General features: G+C 42.9%; 1 protein-coding gene and 1 long non-coding RNA gene across 2 annotated transcripts in view; one reads left to right on the top strand and one right to left on the bottom strand.

Annotated features, from left to right (window-relative positions):
- Positions 1-4,938: 4,938 nt before the first annotated feature.
- LIMCH1 (LIM and calponin homology domains 1) overlaps positions 4,939-24,021 on the top strand; it is a 174,107-nt gene continuing 155,024 nt past the window's right edge. The window contains exon 1 of the mRNA XM_064418302.1: positions 4,939-5,336. Within this exon, the coding sequence (XP_064274372.1) occupies positions 5,241-5,336 (96 nt within the window). The 5' untranslated portion in view covers positions 4,939-5,240. The remainder of the gene's footprint in view (positions 5,337-24,021) is intronic.
- Positions 16,967-18,175, bottom strand: LOC135300037 (uncharacterized). The gene is made up of 2 exons (XR_010361903.1): positions 17,969-18,175; positions 16,967-17,354 (listed from the first exon to the last, which is right to left on the bottom strand). It is a non-coding gene; the product is annotated as an uncharacterized LOC135300037 (long non-coding RNA).

Raw genomic sequence — 24,021 nt, 5'->3', positions numbered from 1 at the left:
GAGTAGGAGAATCCAGCATGGCTGTGGATGAAAGGAGAAGCTAAGCCAGGCTCTGTGCCATTAACAGAGCTATCAGCCTGGGATCTGGAGGCCTCCAGGAGAGGTAGAAGCAAGTCTCAGAGCCAGAATGGAAGGCCAGGCAGGAAAACCTCACAACTAAAGGCACAGCAACATTTAAAACAAAGAGATATTGATCAGGGATTTCTTAGACAGGGAACAGAGGATGGGGAACCCCCTCAAAATTACAGCTTGTAAATGATATTGAATATTTACATGCATTTATGCATGTGAGCTCTCATTTTGAATCACCTGCACTTGGATTCATTAGGCTTATAATTCATTAAATAGCAATGTGGTATATCCAAACCTGGATTTTCAATGCTTTTAAAATCTAAAAAATTAATTAAATGCAAAGAATGAAAAAAAGGAAAATATCAAATGGTGCTCAGCTACCAGATGACAATTGGCTGTACTAGCTTTCAAAAATATATATAAAAGTTCAAAATAGAGAAAAACTGCTTCACAAAAGGGCTTCACCTTCTTCCAGGACAGTGTGAGAAGGGATAATCATGCTGTTCTCCCAGGAAAGAGCAAATTCAGATGATTCATCTACTCCTATAATTCCCAGAATGACACAGAGCATCAATGCCAAGCCTGACAATATGTTGCTGAATGAGTGGTACCAGAGAGAAAGTGACTGTGATAGAAGACAGCATGGCTGGGATAAACAAACAGATGCTGTCAGCCAAATGCTGAACACTGCAAATATACCACAGCAGATGCCCTGATTAAATAAAATGTGAAGTCACAACATTTGTCTGAGTGGTTGGAAAAAATCAACATGCTCTCATGGTCACAGATCATTGATTTTCCACGAGAATTAAAAATAACTAAAGCTCATTTAAAAAGTAATTTTTCAAAAGTAGGGATTTTCTATGTCTTGCTTCCAAGTGGAAATTATTACCAGCCTTCTCTCCAAGATAGCTTGCATGTCATTGAGAGTAGAACTGTCTCTGAATCTTGTTTTATCAAGGAAAATAATTCTAAACTCTTGGTAACCATCTTTTCCACCACCCTCCTCTGCCTTGATAGATGCTGCTTCAAGGGCACTTCTCACCTGCTCGCTCAGCTCAGCTCAGCTCTCAACTCACCCTTCCACACAGGACAGACCGTGAAAATGCACAGCCTGCCTTTGTCAGTAAAGGCAGTAAAGTCAGTAAAGAAATCTCCAAATACCCTCGGGCAGGATTAGTACCTGTTGAGAAGCATTAGTACCAACACCTTTCTGCCAGAGCTGTCCAGCTCCCGCAGCAACCCCAGGCAGCCACGCAACAGTGTGAGACCCATGGCAGCTCAGACACTGCAGCTCTGAAGTGATCTGGAGGTTAAACAGAGCTGTGCTGGGTGTGCCTACCCCTGGCTTATGCTTTAGAAAATGAAGGAATTCCAAGCAGAATGTTTACAATAAATACCATACAACCTCAAGTTCTCTCCGGGATGTTCAGTGATTTAGGCACAAAAAAGACAAGCAAACCAAAGAAATGTATAGAAGTCCTTGAGCAAACAACAGGGAAGATAGTTAGCCAGAACAGTATGATTATGGTTCAGCTCAGATTTCTCTGAGATCTGGCCCAGGACTGTGCAGCATCCAGACCATTATGGTCTGGAGAAAAAAAGAAGTACTGATCAGAGATGTTCAGCTGGGAGTGGCAGATTGTCAAGGAGAGAAGGAGGCAGAAAAGCCCTGATGCCTGCAGGATAACTTCCTTTCTTAAACAGCCATGGGGCCTTGCTGGTTTAAGGTACATTGGCTCACAAAGAAAAGACAAATGAGCAAGGTAAAATAGGATAGAAATATATGATCCTTGGGTGTTTCACCCATTTGTTCTCTGTGCCATGCTTTTTGATAAAAGAAATGTTTTTCAAATGGAGGTTACACATGTTGCTGGAAGCATTTGTGACAGAGTGGCTTTGAAGGAAAAGGTTTGTTGTCAGGCTAATACAACCAGAAAGACTAGCAAGACTACAAAGATGCCATCTAGGAGTAGTTTTGCTGAGAGCTTGGTCTTGAACACCAGACCTGTTCATTGAGGGAGACAGATCATAGTGGCAGAAGCAGTTCAGGACACATCTTCCTTGAAGCAAGCTGCTCATTGCTGCCATGGGATAAGATCAGGCCTGCCAGAACAGCAGTCAGGCCTTATTAAACCTCTGCCCCTGCTACTCAAGAGGCTTAACAATTTTAGATGCTAGTTGAAGGCAAAAAGAAACAGGAGTTCCTGTTCCCAGCAGAGGAAACTAGACAAGGTAGAAGACCAAAACAACTAATATAAGCTGAATACTTAAAATGTATCTTCCTCAAAGCCTCTATTTTTCCATTTGTGCACAGCAGCATAAAGATCTCTACAAACCAGAGAAGACCTTCTTTCTCTATTTCTGCTTTCTCCTATAACCACTGTATCATGCATTTCTCTACAGTTACTTTACTTATGCACAGGCACAGTCTGCTTTTGGGAAGGGTAACTGAAACTGGACAAAGATATGCAATTTGACACTGATACCTGCAGCCCCACAGGTTTCCTCCTGCTTAATAAATATGAATATGAGAGTGTCGATAAGGATTGAAGTGCTGGTTTGAGTTTTTCTCTGGAAAGAAAAAAGAAGAAGTTAAACTGAAGCACATGCTTTTAAACAAGAGAATTTTGAAAAGAACTCCAAGAAAAAAATCTCCTATTTTTTTGCTGCTGCAAATTCCACCACTAAGTTTCTAGCAATGTTTCTGGTCAGGAGCAACTGAGTGACCTTGGGAAAACCTTGCTGGAGTTTCTAACATTCTATTTTTCATATTGTTTCTTCTGCAGTAGCCAGAGTGATTGTTATATGGAAAGGAGACTCATGAAAAACCTGTGACTGGTATTCCAGGGGCTTAGAGCAACAAGCCCTGCAACTCCCCAGGCAGATGGTGATTTAAAAAAAAAAAAAGAAAGTAAGCTGGGCTGATGCTAGAAGTGTGTTTCCATGGGAACAAGGAGGTACGGATGCTGCCTCGTACTTGACCGAATGAGAAGCTGTTTCAGGATTAGGATTAGAAAAGAAGTGGCCAGATTCCTAGTGCCAGTCAGAGTGTCTTTTACACTCCTAAATACATAACAGGGCTCTTTAAAGACTGCACTAGCTCTATATCCATGTGGTGTTGTGAGGATTTAGTAAATTTAAAAAGTTGTGTGGGCTTGACTGTAAGAGTATAAAAAGAAATGTGTATCAGAGCACATTTTCTTTAATGATCCATGAAAATTGACTGCATAAATGGAAAATGAATGTCCACCCCTCACTTCTAGACAAGGGCTTATCCCAACCCAATCCAGCTCTTCTAGTTTTCCAAGAGGTGATGCTGAGATCACCAGACAGGAAAATCATGCATTTGATATTGCACAGTAATAAAAAAAAAGAGGTAGGATAATTATTTTAAATTGTTAGTCTTTCACTGCCCCAGGAGAATGAATCTAATTGTTGTCTGATAAACATCAATGTTATTTAAATATTACAAGAATCAGAAAATAGATTGTTAGCATAAGTATTTCAAAATACACTTCTTATTTATCTTTAAATATTTGAGATTAGATTTCCCATTCATTTAGTTTTTGTCTTGTTGCAGTTCTCAGAAAAATCCCTATGAACTTTATATCCTGTTTTTAGGCCCTTTGTTACTCCAGCATATTTGAGGCAATAAACAAAGACCAAAAAAAGGTAGCAAACAATAAAGACAAATTCCTAGAATGGAAACAGAGTTAAATATATGTACTTTTGTGGTATATTTATATTTGAAGAGTTGGTAATTTTTGTTGACTATCAAAATAAACAAGATTTAAAATCCCAGCTACTGAACTCGGGGGAAATAAGCCCAAACTAAGGGCATACTGAAAAGTAGATCCTACAGTTTACTTCTTGTCAAAACTTGTTGACACCTATCACAAGCTGAAGAAGTGGCCAGCTATGACCCCTGACAAAAAAACCTTACTAGTAGGGGTTAAAGTTCACACACCTGCATTTCCAGCACACAGATACTTTTCTGTGCTATCATAAATATAAGCAAGTGACTTTGGCTTGTGGTTTGAACACTTGTGAGGGGAGACATTTAGGATTTGTCTTTTAAAAGGCCTGGTGAAAAAAAGATTTCCTTCTGTTTCTAGAAACTTCTACGCTTAACCTTACTCTAAAAAGCATCTACTTCATCTAGGAGTAATCACACCATGTAAGTGGTGCATGGTCCATGCAAGACATGCAAGCCTCTGCAGGACAGAGCTGGATTTCTTCCCCGGCATAAAGACAAAAACGGGAAGTGTTCACCCGTGGTATGTATTTTCAAGCACACCTTGATGCCTGCTCTGCTTCTCCAGGAAGACTGAGGCAGCCCAGCCCTGCGCTGGCCCCGGTGCGTTTGGCACCGTGTGGCCCCGAGCAGCCGCGGCGCTGTCCCGCGGTGCGGGCCCGGCCCGCGGCAGGTGAGGGCCGGGCCGGGAGCAGCGCTCCTCGGCACGGAGACCCTCGGCTGCTCCGCGGAGCAGCGTCGGCTAATGAGTGTTTAAGGCAGCAGCCGCAAACAGCGATTCACCGTGTGCGGCTCGGTGCCCTCCGGGAGCTGAGGGTGCGGGACAGGCTGCCCCCAAAGCAGGGGAGCCTTGCCATCGAGTCCCCCCGTCCCCGGCACCAGCGGGGTGAGGGGGAGCGGCTCTTTCCCAAGCAGGGAGCCCCTTGCCATCCCCGTCCCCGTCCCCATGGCGGGGTGCCCGGGTCCCCCGCCCACCCTCCCCCCGGTCGCAGCGCCGCCCGCGATGCGATGCTCGCGGCGGGAGGCGGCGGCGCGGGCATTTGCATGGGCTGAAGGCAAAGCGGCTTCGCCCGTCTGTTTTATTTTTAGCTGGCAGCTCAGGACAGCGCAGCGCAGCTCCGCGCCGCCGGCGGGGCGGGCGGGGCGGCAGCCGAGGGAGGACCGCGGCGGCAGGGCGGGCGGGCGGACGGGCACCGGCGGAGCGAGGTTACCGCAGGCGAGCCGCAGCCAGCCGGGCTGCGGAGCGCCGCCGCCCCCGGCTCCCGCCCCGGCGGCTGCGAGCAGGGAGAGGCAGGGGCAGGCAGGCAGCGGCCTCCGGCGTCCCCCCGCTGCGGCCGCGGCTCTGCCCGGGCTGGCGGCTCCGTGCCTGCCTTCTCCGCCGCCGCAGCCGCGGCGCGCCGGGGCCCTGCAGATGGCCAGTCCTGGGCTGGAGCTGGGAGAGGTTCAGCCTCCTGCCGAGCCCCCCCAGCCTGAGCTGGCCTTCACCGAGGCGCAGAAATGGATCGAGGTAAGCCCGCGGGATGGCAGGGGTGCGGGAGCCTGACCCCACCGGGGACACCCCGCGGGACAACCCGGTGTCCTTCCCTCTCCCCCCGGTCGCTGTCCCCCCGGGGACTGTGGGCGGTTTATTCCACGCCGATCTCTATCCCGGCCTTCCCGCCGCTCTCCCCAGCTTTCCTCGCTGCGGGGAAAGCAGCCGGGGCCGAGCGAGCCGCCGCTCAGCGCCCGCGCAGGGTGCGCGCCTTTGGATGGCCCCCGCCCCCCTTCGGTTCTTCCAAACTTAATCTGTTAATCGCCTTTCCCCTCCCCGCCCCCGGCGCTGGGATGAACGGGACGGCCGTAAACAGAGCCGGGCAGGTGCGCGGAGCTGCGGAGCGGACGCTCCCCCGTGCCCCCTGGCTCCCGGGGCCGCCAGGATCCCCTCCCGCCGGGAAGCGTCCGGCCCCGCGCCCCGCCGGCCCCCGGGCCTCGGGCGGGCGGCGGAGGCCGCGCAGGTCGCGCTCCGCAGTGCGCGCAGGGCCGGCCGCCACCGCTGCGGGGCCGGGGACAGCCCTGCTGCCCCTGTTCCCGTCTCTCGGCCGACCCAGGAGAGAGATTTAGTCTGGCTGTTCAGGCAGGGCAGAAAAAAATAGATGTGCTTGCTGTTTGCTCGCACCGTAAAACGGGAAGATGGGCAGGTGGTGGGTCAAATTTAATAGTTAAATATTTTGGCATGTGCCAATAGAGACGCTGAAAATAGCTCTCCATCTGATTTCCGGTACAGAACATGAGTGAAGGTGGCATAAACCCAGATACTAGGGTAGCTGCTCCCTTCAGCTGTGGGCTTTGAATTTAATCTGCAGCTTTTAGAAAGCCTCAGTGGATTCTCTTTCCTGAAAGTGACTAGGCAAAAGGTTGTAAAAATCGTTGTGTCTTTAAGATCCTGTGAAGCCCTGTGAATTTCAGATTATGTTGTTTTAGTCCAGTATCAATTTGAAGAGTAATGCTGTGTCAGTCTTCAGGGAAGTGGCCCTGAAATGATGTGAATCTGGCTGGTGTAGGACCAGAGGCAGAGGAACCATGATGAATGTGAAAAGAAGGGCTTTTGTGCCAAGGAGAGGTGAGCATGCAGCTTGGAAAAGTGAAGTGCACATAAACACCATTTGCCTTGGGAAGATGAATACAGCAGTTTCTCTATAGCCTTCTTTATGACAGAGGACCAAGGGGGAGAGGCACGTGACTCCATCATACATATGGTATAAAAATACCTTGTGACCATGAGTCCTGCTGACTGCTAATGGAGCCAAGAACTCAATGGTGGAGCAGTTCTCTGTAGATAACAAAGCTGTCATCGCCACTCCAGGCACGATAATAATTAAGGGACTATAAGTCTTCCTGTATTAGAACAGAACCTTGTGGGTCAGGCAGAAACTTCTCTCTTGGGCAGTTTATTCCACAGGTCACTGTGGCAGGAGGTCTCATGTCTGTTTCTTGTGCTGCACAGGCCCTGGTGAGCAGAGCAGGAGAACTCTTAAGTTCCTTGTCCTCCATGAAGTCCAAGAGTTCAATGTGTACAGGGGAAGCTGTCAATAACTTCTTGTGCTTTCTCCAAATTTTAAAGCATCATCTGCTTGATGCCTGAGTGACAGAACTGTAATGCACTGTTAATTTTGCAACCCTCTCCTTGCCTGAGGGGAATGTGTCAGGAGCCTGGAGCATTGCCACAGCTGTAGTGTGAGGGGGAAGCATTTGCCTTTCCAGCAGTGCCCAGAGCTGATGCTCCTACTAAGAGAAAGAGGGAAGAAGATGCCACTGAAGCAAATGTGGCTTAATTTGCCTAACACATCGTATTTCCTTTTAATCCCAGTTTGGCTTAAGCTCTGGAGCATGAGGGTTATTACCTCTTCCAAAAATCTGGTCAGCATTCATCCTTCTAAATCTGGATGATTTGAACTGATTGAATTATGCAGAACTTGATATGCTAGTGCAAAATTATTGAAAATCAATGTCAGTCTTAAAAATAAATAAAATTTTAAAAATAGGAAATTATAAGGTATCAACATTCAGTGTGCCAAACCCTATCAATTTGTGTGAAAAGCAGAAATGGGGGTCATGCTGTGTCTGGCTACTAAGTCCATCTGCTTCAGCTGGCTCTGTACTTGTCTCTCACCAGTTTATTCCCTGGCCTATAGATGTTAGGAAATGTCCTGTGTGTTGTGTCTTCCAACTCCCCTCTGACCATTTCAAATTACATCTCTCTCAAATAAAAAAAAAGAAATTGTTATCATTGCAAGGAGAGCTATTGAACCTGCTACTGTATGAAGCAGACAAACTAGTGAGAATGTTAGCAGTGTAAAACATCTTAAAATCTGTCTTAGGCTGTAATATAGTGCCATGCAAGGAAATTAAAGTAGAAATGGACAGATTGAAAACTCTCTCAGCTTACTGCGCATTTTTATTTCTGACGATTAAGTTGTGTGGCTTGCTTGTTTGATTCTCATCTGGTTTAAATCCTCGTGTGAGTGCTGTCACTATTGTTGTCGGGCTGCAGAAATCCACCCGTGGTCTGCAGCACATTTTTCCTGTGGTGAGACTGGAAAGAGAGGCTTCTCCTCTTCTTGCAGATGGGCAGCCAAGACATTGAGTTATGAGTGTTTAGCTCTGCAAGGATTAAGGAACTTCTGTTCCACTGCTCCAGAGGTCTTAGGCGTTTTGTTTTTACTCCTTGTGTCTGTCACCTTTCACTAGAGATGGCCTTCTGGGTGCCAGAAGCCTTCCTTTTTCTCTGCCAGCATTACTTTAATCTGGATGCTGCAGTGTAGGGTGGTCTGAATTGCACTGAAGTTTTGGTGGATACCTTTGGGTAGGAAACCAGAGTTCAGGCTTGCTTAATTTAGCATAAATATAAACTGTGCATCCCCCTTGTAACAGCAAACTAGCCTATTATTTTAGTTTAGCTTGGCATGTACTACTTAAGTGAAGAATGCCCTCTTAATGATAAAATGCACCTTATTAGTAGCACTCAGAGGAATTAAAATAAAGGCATTGAATGAGAAATCCTGTGAGAGAGCTACATCAGTCTGCATTATTAAAGGTGTGGTATCTCATTTCAATTAATGCATCTCAGTTTCACTGAAAGAATATATCAACCTTGTAAAGCCTACTGGCATACTATAGCAAAATAACAAATCTAATTTAATCTAATGGCCTGTAATCTTAAAATATCAAGGTTCTCTGTGTGTGTTTAATCTGGAATAGCTGGTGGTTGAAAGAACATCTGTATCAACAGAGTTATTCTTGCTGTAAAGACTCATAGGAGAATAATACGGTAATAAAGTCACATTTAATACTGGTGTAACTCCTAAGGGTATTGTTATCTCCTCATCGTGCCTCCTGGCCTTGCCTCATTAATATGCTCTCTCCTCATTGCTGTGACTTGGTTCAATTAGGGATGGTTTTTCCATAGATTTGTATTCCTTAGAAACTTTGCTAGCTGATAAGAAGACTTCCTTCATAGTTGTATAGCAATAATAAACAGCTCATGTTTTTCTATCCATTGTGACCAGTGCTTGACTTTATCATTCCCTCTAGATGTGTGCAAGCTAAACACCATAAACTTCTAATAATCTGCTGCTTTTCCCCTATATACTTTCCCCATGAGAGTTCTTGTGTTATGGAGACATTTGCCAGCCAGGGAAATTTGTTGGGTGTTTTGTGTCTTCTTTTTGCCTTCTGGCAAAAACACCTCTTATATGTTTGTATTTAGGGTGGTGTTTTAAATTGGTAACAGTGGTGCTGCTGCTTCTAGGAGAAGCTGTGCATTCCCTAGTGCCTCTGGATGTGCCACAACATAAAGCAGAATAGGCAGGACACTCCTGCACTACCTTCTCTGCGGAAGAGTATGGGAGGCATAAATTCAGGGAAGTGACTCAGGTGAAAAACTTCATCTTGATTTGCTTGAGCCGGGAGTCTAAAAACAAGGTTTCTATAGGGTGTCTCTCTCAGCCAGAGAGCAGGTTCCCATTGCAAAAATGTAACTTAAAAGGAGTTGAAGGTAATTCTTTGAGCAAAATCTTTCCTGATGGTGAAGGACTTGTTTGGAGTATCTGCAGCGGTGTCCTGGAACTTGAGCAATAAGCAAGTTTGTTTATATGATTTTTGGGATACAGTGTGGCCTTTGAGGAACATCAGAGGTAAAGCTCTTTTGGTGAAATGTACTGGGGAAGCTGACTGATTCACTGAGTGTACACGAGTGACCTGTGTCCTGCAGGAGTGTTTCTGTTTCCAAACGTGTAGACATCTACTCTTCTGTGAAGCTGATTCTAAGATCCTTGAATAGGGACACCAGTTCCTTTGACCATTGACACAGTTTCTAGAATGGTGGTGCCTACAGCCACACTGGGACCTTTGGGTGCCACTACAGTCATGCCATTGTTTGGATAGAAATGCATTAAATCCAACAGACATCTTCTCTAGCAAGCATTTCCAGAGACTTCAGTTGAACTACTTTATGAGAGTATATAAATACAACCATTTAAGCCCAGAATGTTGCACCAAGCTCTAAAATTGAATGGTTTTATTAATCAAATATTGTAGAATAGTTGTTGAATGAGCCTCCAAGCAGTGTTTGCAGGTCAAATTTCTCAGCCTTTAGCCTTTCTTTCTTTTGAGCTCTTTTCTTCTGCTGGAAGTGTGTCTTACTTAAATACTTTATGTAATGATTTGGGAATTAATTTGTTAAAGTGAGCAAGTGTATTCTCAGACTAGAAGAAACCTATGCAAATGTGTTAGACAGGTAGCCTGCTATGTGGACAAGCTGAAGTATAGGCCAGAAGAACCCTTCCCACAGTGTTTGTAAGGTAACCATGAAGAGTCAAAAGGTGTGTGGCTGATATCAGGCCCTAGATGTATGTGGATGCAGGATAACTTTACTGTGATTACAGTGACTGGACTTGGAGAGGAATTCTTCACTGCTATCTCTGCATCTCCTCCTGGGCAGCATTTAGGGACTGCAGGCAGGACAGATGGGATGCTCTTCATTCTGGCTCAGTTAGTCATTCGGTGGAATGAGAGCTAAATTGATTTAACGGGGGTGGTAGAACCCACCCAAACTCTCTGACCCTGTCAGACTACCACCTTCTAGAAATTTTTTCCTCTTCAGTTGCCTGGCAGCCGACCTCCTGTGCTGTATACATGAACCCAGTTCCCTTGTCATGAGATCTGTTTAAGCCATGTTACAAGTAGTGCTTGGCACAGGGGTGAAAATAATCAGAACAACAATACTATTGTTGAAGGGATAATGTCAGAAAAGCAGGACTGAACTCTTAATTGTCTCAAACCTGAACTAATTTCTACTTTCAGTATTGAAAATTTAAAATAGGTAAAAAATCTGACCTCAACACCAGTCTGGGATGCTGTTATGCAGTTGCTGGTGGTGACCAGTTAGCACAGCTATGTCGTGTCACCGGGCTTGTTCTGCTACTAGTTACATTTTTAAAAATTATTTTTTAAAAGGCAAACTTCCTAGAAAGGAAGGTGAAATCTTTTCCGAGTATGGAGCTTAAATAGTAGGTTGATAGAGCAGAAATTTTTAGCTTCTAAAATGTTTTGGCTTATCAGGTTATAAAACTGCATTATCTTTTGTGTGGAAAGTCTAGCAGTCTAGGAGCTTTTCATCCATGGATGAAAAATTCTGTGCATCCTTTTTCTGCAAACATTCCAAGAAGAACAGTTTTCTAATGAAAAAGACATTTATGGGGTGAAAGCATCACTTAAAAGGACAGCTGCATGGGGGAAGGTATGAACATTTTGGCGTGCATGCCTTGAAGACCTAAGCTTTCCCTCCTTCTCCTTCTTCTCCTTCTCCTTCTCCTTCTCCTTCTCCTTCTCCTTCTCCTTCTCCTTCTCCTTCTCCTTCTCCTTCTCCTTCTCCTTCTCCTTCTCCTTCTCCTTCTCCATTTCTCCTTCCAATATTAACACTTGAAGAAGGAAGACTTGCCTCACTCAGGCTGGTAGACCACAGTGAGTACAACAGATACCATGGCAGCAGGGACATGACATTAAAATTGACAGCTGAAACTTCTCCCGGCTATGTTAACCACTGCCGTGGGTGAAAGGGCTGTGGCCTGTGTCCTTGGGACAGAATGTGAACAGTAATGTACCACAGCTTAAAATAAACAGCGTAAATGTAATTCCTGTACCTGGGACAGGGTGGGGACTGACTGCTGGGGCAGCAGCTCTGATGGAAGGGACTGGGGGAACCTGTGGGAAAACAGGCTGGGTACAACACTGCGGTGTTCTGGCAGAAGAGGAGGCTACCCTTTCATGATCTTCTGGAGCTGGTAGTGAGGGAAGTGGTTGTTTGCTTCTGTTTGGCACTTGCTAGGCCCCTCTTGGAATATTGCATCCAGTTTTGGAGCCCAGAGTGTGGGAAGGAGATTGGTAAGCTAGAGGAAATGGAGCAGGGAGCCCCCAGGCTGGATTGGGCTGGGATACTTGTCATGAGAGGGAGGGTGATGGAGCTGGGCTTCTTCAGGAGAGGTGGCTTTGTGTGGACATGGCAGCAGCATCCCTGTACCTGTGAGCCGGTTTTTGAGAAGATGGATTCAGGCACTTCACAGAGGTATGTGACAGGAAAATGAGATACTTGTCATAAATTAAAATAGGAAAGATAATGGCTTGATACAGGGAGAACTTTATTCACCATAAGCCAGCTGAACATGGATGCAGGTTGACCAGAGGTGCTGGGAGAGCACCATCCCTGGAATGTTTCATTCCTGTCTGGACAGGAATGGGAATGGCCTGCTCAGACCCAAGAGCTGCACTTGCACATAGCAGGAGGTTGGACTAGAGGCCTTCTGATGTCCTACCAACCTGGTTATTCTGTGCATCTGTGACTCCTTGACAGTGGGTGGATAAGCATCACTTAGTTTTATTTTTAATGCTACTTTATAGGCCACTTGTGTTATTGTAGTGAAGAGCCTGTTTATATAACCAAGATCCTTCTTTATACAAAGGCTCCTATGGCTTACGGCAGGCATCTTCAGGGTATGCTACTGAGTTTTCTCTGTAGAAACTCATCAAGGCAATTTGGCTTCTAATCTAACTATTTTTGCTAAACCTGTTTTATTATAGGAAACTGTAAAAATTACTAATTTTATTGGCTTGGTTTGAATTTTGAATTTTTTTTGTTATTATTTAATTCATTGTGCACTGCCATAATCACAGAATCACAGAATTTCTAGGTTGGAAGAGACCTTCAAGATCATCGAGTCCAACCCATCCTATCCTATACCTCAACTAATTGACCATTAAGAAATTTAAATTTCCCTTCCTTTACAGATCTTGAGAAGATGACATGCAGGCTTAATTCTTGAGAATTTAGATGCTAAATCCTTAAGAGGCTTTTTGTTTGTGGCATTAGTTGTTTACAAGAATCCTTTACCTTGACAGTCACTCTGCTCAGTTCCAGTATAACCTGCTACTGTTAACTAGGGTTTTCTGTGTGCATATATGATGATTATTACCAGCAATCCTTACCCTAGAAAAATATCTAGCTTAACAACAGGGTTAATAATAAAGCTTGCATCTGATGTTAAAATTGACTTGAAGTAGTCTAGTGAATTCTGGATTGATGAGGAGAAGAAAATCCTCTTCATTTGCTCATTTGAAGTGAAACCCTATTTTGCTGGTTTTGGCTGTTCAGAGGTCTCATGCCTAGTACCAAAGACAGCTTGATTTTGAAATCAACTTTGACAAGCTAAGATTATGAAAAATAATACTGCTGTGGCTTCTTGGCTTTGGCATCATTGTCAGTGATTCACTCACAGAGCACTTCACAGGCTAAGGAGCAGCATGGTGGAGGCAGGGGAAGCAATTCTTTAATTTTGCTCTGAATGGATGGATGAGTAAGGTAAGAGAGAAGTGCTCTTCATTAATTGCTCATTTACAGAGTGTTCTGCATGACCCCCAGTTCATAATGGGAATAAGACAGGGATTTTTGCAATGTGTGATCTGATCCCACTGTGAGTTTCAGCAAGACCATCAAAGGGAAAGTTCTCTGTGGTGGCTTTTTCCTTATGCTGTTCCAACATCCAAATTCTCTCTACCTCCATCTGACTTTTCCACAGCCTTCAGATGAATCCCAGCCCTTCAGTTATCTACAAGCTCTATGGAAAGTGGCTGCACGTACTCTGTGTAATGCACAAAACCCAGGAGACCTCATCCTGATACTGGAAATACATTCCCTCTGGTTTCCTTTCCTCTTGGTGTTGCTAGATCTCTGCAGAGTGTTGCAATCAGGAGCAGTCAAGTGTCTGGGTGGATTATGGTATCATTTAAAAAATAAATTTAGCTGTTACCTGCAGTTCCTCAGACATACATTGCTGTGTCTCATTGCAGGTTTTTCTCACCAACAATGAGGAAGCAAAATCTATAGAAAGATTAATACGTAAGAGTTCCAAAAATCTATTTTAGCTCTGATACATACATACAGCAAAAATGCAGGTCAAGGGCTTTACAAAATGTATTGATAATGCTTGATAGCACTGCATCATCTGAATTCCTTCACATGGGATGGGACGCTTGGAAGGAGAAGTTGTGAACTGAGGATGAAGAAAAGTATTGTCTTCCACTCTGGGACCTTTTCATTTCCAGAGTGGCAGGAAAAAGCTCCAAATGATTTTTCCACTAAAACCAGAAGGCCAAGAAACTCAAAGGAATTTGTAGCTCAGCATCAGGTCACAGACTGGCACAAAGAGTTTTAACTGCTGCTCCTACTTGAGAAGCATAACCTTGCTTTTGCAAAAGCAGAGGCTGATACCCATAAATAACTGATTTCAAGTGGGAGCAGAATGCTGCAGGGGACAGGGGGTTGAGGTTAAAAATCTCTTTGTGGGGCTTTGCCAGCACTGTTCTCCAGGAAATGCAGAAATTTATGCTGTTGTATGACAGCAGATTGTGGCTCTGGTGGAGGTTAGAGGTCTTGCTATATGTCTTAAAGCAAATATAATTCCCAAATCGAAACCTCTAACTTTAGTCTTTGCCTGCATATAAATATTCAAGGAAATTATGGAAGTTATTATGATTGAATTTCTTGTGCAAATTTTATATCTGATATCAGTGTATTGGACACTCCATTTCAATTCTACTTCCAGAAAATACTGAAAATTCTTTATCCAAATGTCTACTTTACTAATCTAGAAAATTCTTAAGTAAGAGATTTATTTTTTAAAGTCTGCTGTCAGAGAAGGGAAGCTTTTATGTCTGAGGAAAAGCATTGAAGTTGTCCTCCCCATTTTTTTCCCCTGAATTTCTGGTTTTGAATATTAACTTCATGCCTTTGATGGCAATTTTGCTTGTATTTTCCATTTTCTTTTTTTTCCATTTTAAAAAGAGTCATGGTGTGTTAGCTGAAGTCTGCTACTTGTCAGTGAGCATTTTCTGACTGTGTGTGTTTGGGAAAGGGAGAGGGATGAGAAGAGGCAGAAGTGGCTGCCTTGTCTCTGTCAGGCTGGTGCAGGCAGGGATGCCCAGTGTGCCAGGATGTTCAGCCATGAATCCCTTGGCTTTGTGTCTGTGCAGTTGTTGTGATTCATTTCAGTGGGCTAGCTCACATATATTGTTGCAACAAAAACAACTTTGGAAATTTTTTCAGTCCAGAGACATAAATGTAACTGTGTAATCTAAACAGGGAAAAAAAAAAAGAAAAAAAAAAAAAAGAAACCTACATAGTTGTTCTTTCTTTCTTCGGTTTGTCCTTTTCCAGATTCTGATGAGTTTTTCTGAAGTTGTGGTTTGGAAAAAGGAAGCTACGGATTTAGGAGTATGCATGTGCAGTGTCTATCATCTGACAGTGTTTGGATCAATTAAAGATAGGCAAGAAAATAATTTGTCTTCCAGAAAAAATTATTCTTGCAAGGAAAAGAAGGTGTCATAATCAGTGAGTCACAAAAGTGAGTCTTGCCTGAGTTCATAGAAATTATATAAAACCTTAGCCTAATATCCTACCCCTCCTAAACCCAATTTTTATTTCAACAAGGGGGCCTTCAATTTTGAAATAACATGTTAAAAAATCAAAAATCAACAAGGTTTATGTGACTCAAATGATCCTTTATTAGAAACATCTTGCCTGTTCCAAAGGGAAGCAAAAGTACCCTCTAAAGATTTTAATTGTCAACATGCAGGGCTTCAGTCTTGCTGGGACTTATTTTCTCCTTCTCTCAGACCAGAGCCACTCTGCCCATGCCACTGCTCTGCTGAGGATGCTGGGCACTTTCTGGCAAGGCAGGCAGTTCTGCCTGCTGGTGCTAAGGGCTGCAGGCAGTGCTGCACTGATCTCTCAGGAGGCCCAGGTTCTGCTCGCAGTGGAGGTGCTGGCTCTTGGGGGGCGGCTCCAGCTCGTGGTTCCAGCACAGGCAGCTGGAGCATTGTGGCTCCTGACATCCAGAGACTCTCAGACTGGCACAGCACAGCCAAGGGTGAGATACATCCTGTGAGCATAAAGGCAGCACAGGGTGTTAAAATCAAGCTGGTGAAGTTGCAGTAGTTTTACCACTCTTTCAATAGTTGTTTTCTCCCAGGAAGCAGTACTCAGTTAGATTTGCAGGTGCTCACTTGCTGTGGGTGCCCTCCAACTATAAGCATCAAACCCATCAAACCAGGTCTGTAAAAGATATGCAGTTTATGAAGGATGCACTGCAATTGCTGGGAGAACCTTCTTGGAGTACCCTAGACAGGAAAAGATCCCTATTTTTATGTAAAAATGCATCTCGGTAATAAATGCTTTGTAACTTCATTCCTTTCACTCATTTTGCTTCGCGTTAGTAGCTTCAGGGGAGAAAGTAAGCAAAGCAGTTATAGATAGCTATGGGACAATTCAATGAAAATTCACAGGGGTAGCTCTGGGTGACAGTCCAGTAAGATATAATAAAAAACTTGTCTACCGGTGCTTGCAGGATTTTATCCAATAATTTCCATTCATTGTAGTTCGCCACTGTCTCTGAGGTTGTGCTGCTGAATAATAGCTTTGATTCTGTAATTTTTTTTTTTTTGGATTTCAACCAAGCCTCTTGAGTGCATATTCTGGTCATAGGCAGATCTGATATTTGTGGTTTTTACATCCACCCTCAATATTTGTCAGTTTTTCAGTACAATGCTTAGTTCTCCATCGCATTACTGGGTTTTCTTTTTTTATTTTCTTTTTTTTTTTTAATAAATTGTGTGAAAAAAACTTGCATTTCAGCTTCCCACATTAAGGGCCTTGAAATCAATAGATCAAAGCCAGAGCAGACTTTGCTGGAAGTGGTGCAATCTCAAACTGTGTTGAAAGCTTTTGTTTTCTGCCTTTTTCCTGTCTCTTGGTATATCCCAAGAGGAGGAAGACCATGAGGGGTCTCTGTGTAGGGAAAGGGGAGCATGCCATCATTGCATGCTTGGGGTGCAGGGCTGTGTGATGAGAAGGTGCTGATTTTCACAAGCAGCAGTGGGGGCAGGCTTTGCACAGGATGAGGAGCTCCAATATGAAGCATCAAAGCAATGGTTTCCCATGGCTTGCCCTGGTGTCCAGTGCACCCAGGAGATAGGTGCTGTTGGGAAAATAGCTCATGGGGAAAGGACTGTCAGTGTTAATTATGAGCAGTGAGCGTTTCTTAGGGCATGCAACTTCAGCCAGGTAGAAGTTTTCTTTTAGGACTGAGAGGGAAAACATAAGCGTCTTGTACACAAAAACATATGAAAAGAGCGAAACATAAGCTCCTATTTTTGTGTTTGGTGGGGAGGGAGAGTGCTTTAAACTTAGAACTGCAACAGCATGAAAGCTGTAAATGGTCGGTGAAGCACATGTGATAGAGCCAACAGCTGAGATGCTTCCACGTGTCAAAAACTCTTGCTGCTACTCTGTTGAGGATAAGCTTTTATTTCTTCAACAAAAACCAAGTTAGAGAGATGGCTCTTCTACAGTGTAGAAAGCTGCAGACAGGGGCAGAAGGTCACTTCCAATGTGCACACTTGTGTCCTTTGTTGTCCAGAGGTGTATCATAGCAGAATTCTGTAGGACAATGGCATGAAACAAAAAGAGCTGCTGTCTGACAATCTTCCACAACCAATTGCATTTATAGGTTGCCATGAAAATGTCTTGTGAATGACTGAGCTTGAAGCCAATTGTGTTGACCTGTGCACTTGTCCTACTCCTCAGAGCCATGATTTCTTCCTGCCAGAAGTCTAATGAGGCTGTTGGAGGGAAAGAGCACGTTTGGGAATTTCTGGACTGCTGTAACTATAGCTCTTTCACTCCCAGTGCAGTGACAAAATATTTGAACTAATACAAGTTAGGAGAATTACGACTTTGTTCTTACTAGTAAAACAAAATGCCCTTTTTTTTTTTTTTTTTTTTTGTTCATCAACAGCCCATCTAACTTAAAATATGGCTTTTGACTGAAGGGCTTGGGACCCTTTTGCTTGCTGCTTCTGTGGGCAGTGTTAGGGGATTTTTTTGTCTGTAAATTACTGGCCAGTAATCCATCTGTTAATGCACAGAAGTATGAGTGGCAAAAGGCACCCACTTGATGCATTTGCTGCATGGATTCTGCCAGCTCTCTGCCTCCTATGTGTCTTAGGGGCTTAAAATATCTTTATATAGGATAATGGTTATTGCAAGCTTACTTGAGTAGTTGACGTGCAGTTGGTCACCCATGCCTCTTACATCTTTGTATCCTGGCGCATATAACTTCAAGGTTTTTCTTCTAAACTTGCACAGAAATAAAGAAATGTAGGAAATTTAGTTGAGAGAAGGTAAGAAATGAGAATTAGCAGAGTCTGGTGGTGGATAGATAAAATGTAGGAGAATAGAAACAGTGGTGAAGGTAATCTCACCCCTAAGGAGTTGCAGCTGTGCCAAGTATCAAGCATTAAGAACAAGCCTGCCCTTAATAGGCCACAGCTGGATCCAGTTAAGAGGGGTATTGTAAAAGAGTAGGTTGGCTGGTCGAGAGGGGAGATGGAGTTTGTTGGCTGTGCAGAGGAGGAGAAGAAGTCAGTGCTGTGAGGAGCTGCCCATGAGATATCACTGAGAAGGTATGAAACCTTTGCAACAAGATGGCACCATCTGGCTAAAGAGCTTCAAGAGAACACACCCTGTAACAGGCACTTCAGAAAATATAAGCTAGATCAGGCATGTCTAGTCTACTGTAAAATCTCCTTTTCCCCAGGATATCCTGGTTGGAGTGCAGATCTCAGGCCCTGATCATGTCGCAGGTGAGATGTAGCTCTTTCTACTGGAAATATTTGATAGCAATTCTGACTAGAGTGAGCTGCTCAGGAGGGCTTAATAGAGATTTCCTGGTACATTGTTTCTGTGAAGTTGTGTCTTCAGGAGTTCTGCATTTAGTATTCCCTTCTATCACAGTAGAAAGTGAGAAGCATGAGTACAGACAGGTACCAAATTGCCAGGTCATCTCTTTGGAAGACACTTGAACTCTACTCTCAAAGTAATTCCAAATTGGCCCTGCCCTGTTTCTGATGGGAACACTTGCTTCTTTCCTTTACTGCTTCTGTCTTTGTCCTGCATAAACCCTGTTTTTAAGACAGAAGATGGGGGAGGCAGGTTTTAGTTAAACTGTAGTGTGAGCTCCTGGTTTTGCTTTGGGGTTGGGCTGAACATATTGCTTTCCAGGTCTAGGCAGTTGTTCCTCTAGTCAACTTGAACAGCATTTCATCCTGACAGCTGTTTTGCTGACATACTCCCAGTCAGTTATTCATTGGGATTAAGGGCTTTCTGCAGCCAGAACTCTTTGCTGGGAGTGTGCTGTCATTTGGCAGACCATTAAATCAGTAATTCCACAGTATTTAAAAATTTTAATTTGCCCTACATTCTTCCTATTTGGAGTTCCAGCTTAATTGCTCTGTGGGCAAAGAATAAAAATTTACTAAAAATACCCTCATTTTTCTCTCTGTTCCCCTTCCCCGCAATATTTTCAAGCCAAAACTTTAAGAGCCAGATTTTGGTAAGAATTGCTTCTTCCTGAGGTAACACAGGTACCATGTGTGGGCTTGGGACTCTGTATACAGTGGTTCCTTGAGCACTGAGTGAAGTCCATGAGCAACGAGGTCACTCAGCATTCGTTTGCATTGTTCACTCTCTGAAGATGATTACTGTTGTTTCCAGATTTGGTCCCATGGGTAGCATGATCTTGGGAGGAGAGTACTTGTAATGGTGGTGATGATGGCACTGGTACTACCTCCTCCTGCTAGTGGTGGTGTCCCTTCAGCCTGATGTCCTCACCTCTCAAGGAGGTGGCAGCAGTGGTTCTTGCCAGCAGGGCCGGGCTGGGTGAAGCGAGAGGAGAGTGCTTTGTGTTTTGTGGATACTTGGTGCTTGAATGGCCATTTCTTTCACTTACTTGCTCCTTGGCACTCACCTGATTGGAACTTGTCTTATGCTTCGAGAGTTACAGTTTTAAGCTAATGTGTAAGCAATCCTCCTGTAATTAAAATCAAGGATCAGTTCTCTTTTGGATCTGTAGCTTAGTTTATCCTGGCACTGGTCCAGACTGGATGGAGAAGCTGTTTCACTCTGCAGGCTTCTTTACTGCTGCTAAGTAGGTAAAAGGAAGGGCACTGACTGGGTTGCATGCTCTCAGAACATCTGTTTCTTTACTAATGTGTTTCTTACTGGCCTTGGATCTGTTGCATAATGAAGATACTGTTAAGCCTATGTGTTACTCTCTCATGGTTTACATCCAATTTCAGCTCTAGTGCCACCTACTCACACAGTGTATCTATAATGTTTAGTGTAATTCTAAAATAATTGTGTTAACCCCTTAATTTTTATCATTTCCCTTGGCTCATCTATTTGTCCTGCTACCAGAGGGCACTGAATGAATTTGGTATGCTTCTGGTGAGAGCACTCACAGGCATGAAAGGGAAAAAAAGAGTGGTATTTATTATTAAAAAGAACAAGGACTTGAATAAGAGAACAAAAGGACTGATGTCCCTTTGAACTGGAGATAAATTTCTAACACTGTTCAGCTGATGTGTGTTATATTTTTAGACTTAACTGACTTCAGTTTAAGACACTACTAATTTTGAATAACAGCCCAATTTATATTTGAAAATCTTTGGAAAAGCAGATGTGTTCATGCATATGAATTGGCACAACAAAACTCTGTCTCTGGAAAGACACAATAGGTTAAATAGTACTGAAAAAGTATAAAATTCCTTATGCCTGTAGATGAAGGTTCATCTTAAAACTCAAGACTGTCAAAAATTACCTGCTTCTTTGAATATCATCAGCAAAAAGATTTACTAGATAAGTACTGAGAAGTATTATTTTTAATGAGAGAATCAATCTATATATCCATCTTTCTCTCAAAGATCAAATAATTTGAATCCCATTCCTTCTCTTTGTACTGTGCTGTACTTTGAATCCCAAGGATGGTTTAGGGTCACATTGCAGACCAAGCATGATCCAGCTAAGCTTGTTGGAAGTGGAACAGAACTTTCTGGGCCTTGATTGTTTTTGTAGTTAAAGTAAAAACTGCCAGCCCTGCCCTACGAAGCCAAAGCCCATTGGTGCCCTAAAGTCCATCAGCTGGCTTCCATTTTCATTTTTATAGAGCAGGCTACAGAGATTACTCTGTAATACTTGTACTACAAATACTGCTTGGAATTTGATAGCCTTTGAAAGTGGCCCAGACTGGAGCCAAGACTATAGCACAAGATGATCTCGGTATTTAGTTCCTCGTTGTGAGATTTCATAATTGTGTGTCTTGAAAGACCGTATTTTGTATATTTTCACCCTTGGTGATAGTGTCTCATTTCTGTATTGAGTCCAGATGTTTACTAGCTTTGTTTTCTAGCACTCTGATTTTAGGGTAAGTTTTTAAACTTTAGATAGACTAAGTCCTTCTGGTTTTTTGGTGGTTGTTGTTACCACAAGATTATATACCTAAGTTTTTACAGGAGACTTGTAATTTTGCATTGAAATCTAATGTGCTAAGAGTAACTTGGCATTAATCAGTTTTCTATCTTTTGTCATGGCTTCACGTTAGGGTAGCAGAAATAAATTTCATAATCCAAATGGGAAACAAAATTATTTGTGTTTTCAAGTACATCCATGTTTTTTAAAAAAGTCATTATGATAGCTTCCAATACCACAGAAGTAGGTTGGTATAATTTTGCATAGAGCTGAGGAAGGGTCTGTGCATTCCTGCAAGGATGCCTTACTTTCTACACCAATAAGAGCTTTCATGTATACAGTACTCAAAATTCCAGCTTCACACCTCATGAACAGCAGAGCTTGTAAGAAGACAAGGGAATACTAATGCAAATGATGCTTTCCTGTATATGTAGGATATTTCTGGGCTAATGCTGGAGGCTTAGCCTCCACTAGAGCACAGGCAAACTGTTTGACTTCAGGAGAGCACAACAAACCTTTTTCCACTGGGCTTTTACAATTGTTTTCTTACTACTACTTTTAATTTGAACATATGTTTTGTCTGACTGTTCACTCTCTTGGCACTCATCTCCTGACCTTTGCTTGCAGCATTTGTTAGACTGAATTGCATGTAACAACATAAAAATGTTAAATCATCAAGAGGTGTGCTGTATTCTCCTTTGGAAAACAGGCAGGTTTTTACCCCCCTCATACAGTACCCAGCATCTCAGGGCCTGATCTCACTGAAGATGGCTAAATGCAAGTGAAATAAAATTATCTCAGTAATATGTTTCTGTCTTCAGTCTTGGAGAACGTGATGAAATTTGCAAGGTCAGGCCTGCTAAAATAACACAATAGTGTTGTCTCTGCAAGCTCAGTTTCCCTTCATGGGCATGCATATTAAATACGTGGTCACCGCTGTGTTTCTCCTGAGTATCTCTTTAGTGCACAGAATGAATAGCACAGCTCTCAATGAACAAGCTATTCAGTGTTTCATTTTCTCCTCACTGTTCAACATGCAGTCCTATGCCATGTTCTTTGTTTGCAGTTCAAACTAAATTCCAAGAATGGAATTATTTTCTCAGACTTTTGTGCTGCTCATCACTAAAGTATCTTTGCAAAAAAAGTTCTGTGCAAACATGAGCCTTATTTCATGCCTCCACTGTAAGTATCAGAATTGTGGTACAGAGAAATTGATTCAAGACTGTATGCTAATTTGAGACTCTTAAGGCCTTGTATTCTTTGCCATGTACTTAGCATTCCGTGGCATTATAGAGGCACAGCTATGGTTCTCTTCCATGTGCTGGGATGCCAGGCACTCAGAGCAAATGAGCAGAGTGTGCCTGGTAATCAGCTGTCGAATCTTGGTGTCACTGATTGCACTGGTGACACCACTGAGTACAGTGGCATCAGCCAGGACAGTACTCAGATCTCAGATGTAGCTGGCTGAAATACAAGATCATCTTTTCAACTCCCTGCAATTCTTTCCTGCTTTTGCTGCCTACCTACGAACTACACAGGCAAGGAAATATCACTGTCCTTGCCTGAAATGCTAGCCTCTAAGGCATTCAATCTTAGTGTTCTGTGATATAAGCGACATCTGCCTTGTTTTAATACCAGTTCTTTATTCTTAATCATTCTCAAGCAGTTTCCTTTTCTCTTGTCTTCTCATTTCCCTTACTCTCATACCTCACTGGATTGTGTGCTGTAAACTTAGCACCAGCCAAAGTGAAGGAGCAATGTGGTGGGTGCTGTTGAATCCCAAGGTTTGGGACTCTAACAGGGAAGAAGTGAGGCTGAAATGCCTCTAGCTAGGAAACCTTTTTTTTTTCTACCAGGATACAGTCCAAGTGACTTATTTCTCTTGCTTATAGATAATAAGATGCTGTAATTATAAGTACTTTTCTGACTAGCATTGCAGATCTTCTGTCTTCACCTCCCTGGATAAAGACAATTAAAGAGCTTGTCCAGCACAAATTTTCTGGTTTTCTATATACATTTCAACTGGAATGTAACATTTTTCATGCTTACGATCACTTTTTGGAAGTAAGAAGTCATGAATTAGTAGTTAATACATTAGGAGTTTTAAAAAGGCATGTGGTAGGAGGGAGGGCTGGAGAGGCCAGCCCATAACATCTGTCTTACTGTGTAGCGTCATCTGTTCTTTGGTATTCAGGTTGTCTGAATTTCTGGCTGAAATTCAACATGTGAAGGTTATTAGATCAAATTTTTTCTGTCACAAAGGCTGTGGAAGCTTATTTTGCCAGTTTGTCCTGGTAGTGAATCTGCTTGCTATATCCGTACTTTTCTAAATCTGCTTTATCTCAGTAACATCATAGGTAACTTCTGTGATTAAAATGAAATTATTCATTTAATACCCACTATGCCCATTATTATCATATAGTAGTATTCATTTGGAATTCTCTGGCATTTAATCTGTCTTGTGGCAGATTTAAAGTATGGATCTTTATTTCTAAATTTTAAAATCTACAAATTTCATTTTCCTATTTTGATCAAGCTATGAGGCATAAAATTGCCTAAGGCTGTTTTGCACATTTATAAATAGATGCATGTAATTTTTTATAGTGGTTAAATGAGAAATTTATTAATTTATCTGTAATAATGGAGACTACACTATAATTAATAAAGGGTACATAATAAATTTGACTAGGAACCATAATAAATTTGACTTAATATTGGTAAACAGTAAATCAATTAGGTGTCATGGAAGTAGGATGACTTAGAGTCTAAGGGGTGTACCTGATATAAGCCACCATACAAT

Source organism: Passer domesticus, chromosome 4, assembly GCF_036417665.1.
Source record: "Passer domesticus isolate bPasDom1 chromosome 4, bPasDom1.hap1, whole genome shotgun sequence".
In the NCBI taxonomy this organism is placed as follows: Eukaryota; Metazoa; Chordata; class Aves; order Passeriformes; family Passeridae; genus Passer; species Passer domesticus.
Note: the sequence above shows the minus strand (reverse complement) of the source record. Positions and strands in the feature narration are given on the sequence as shown.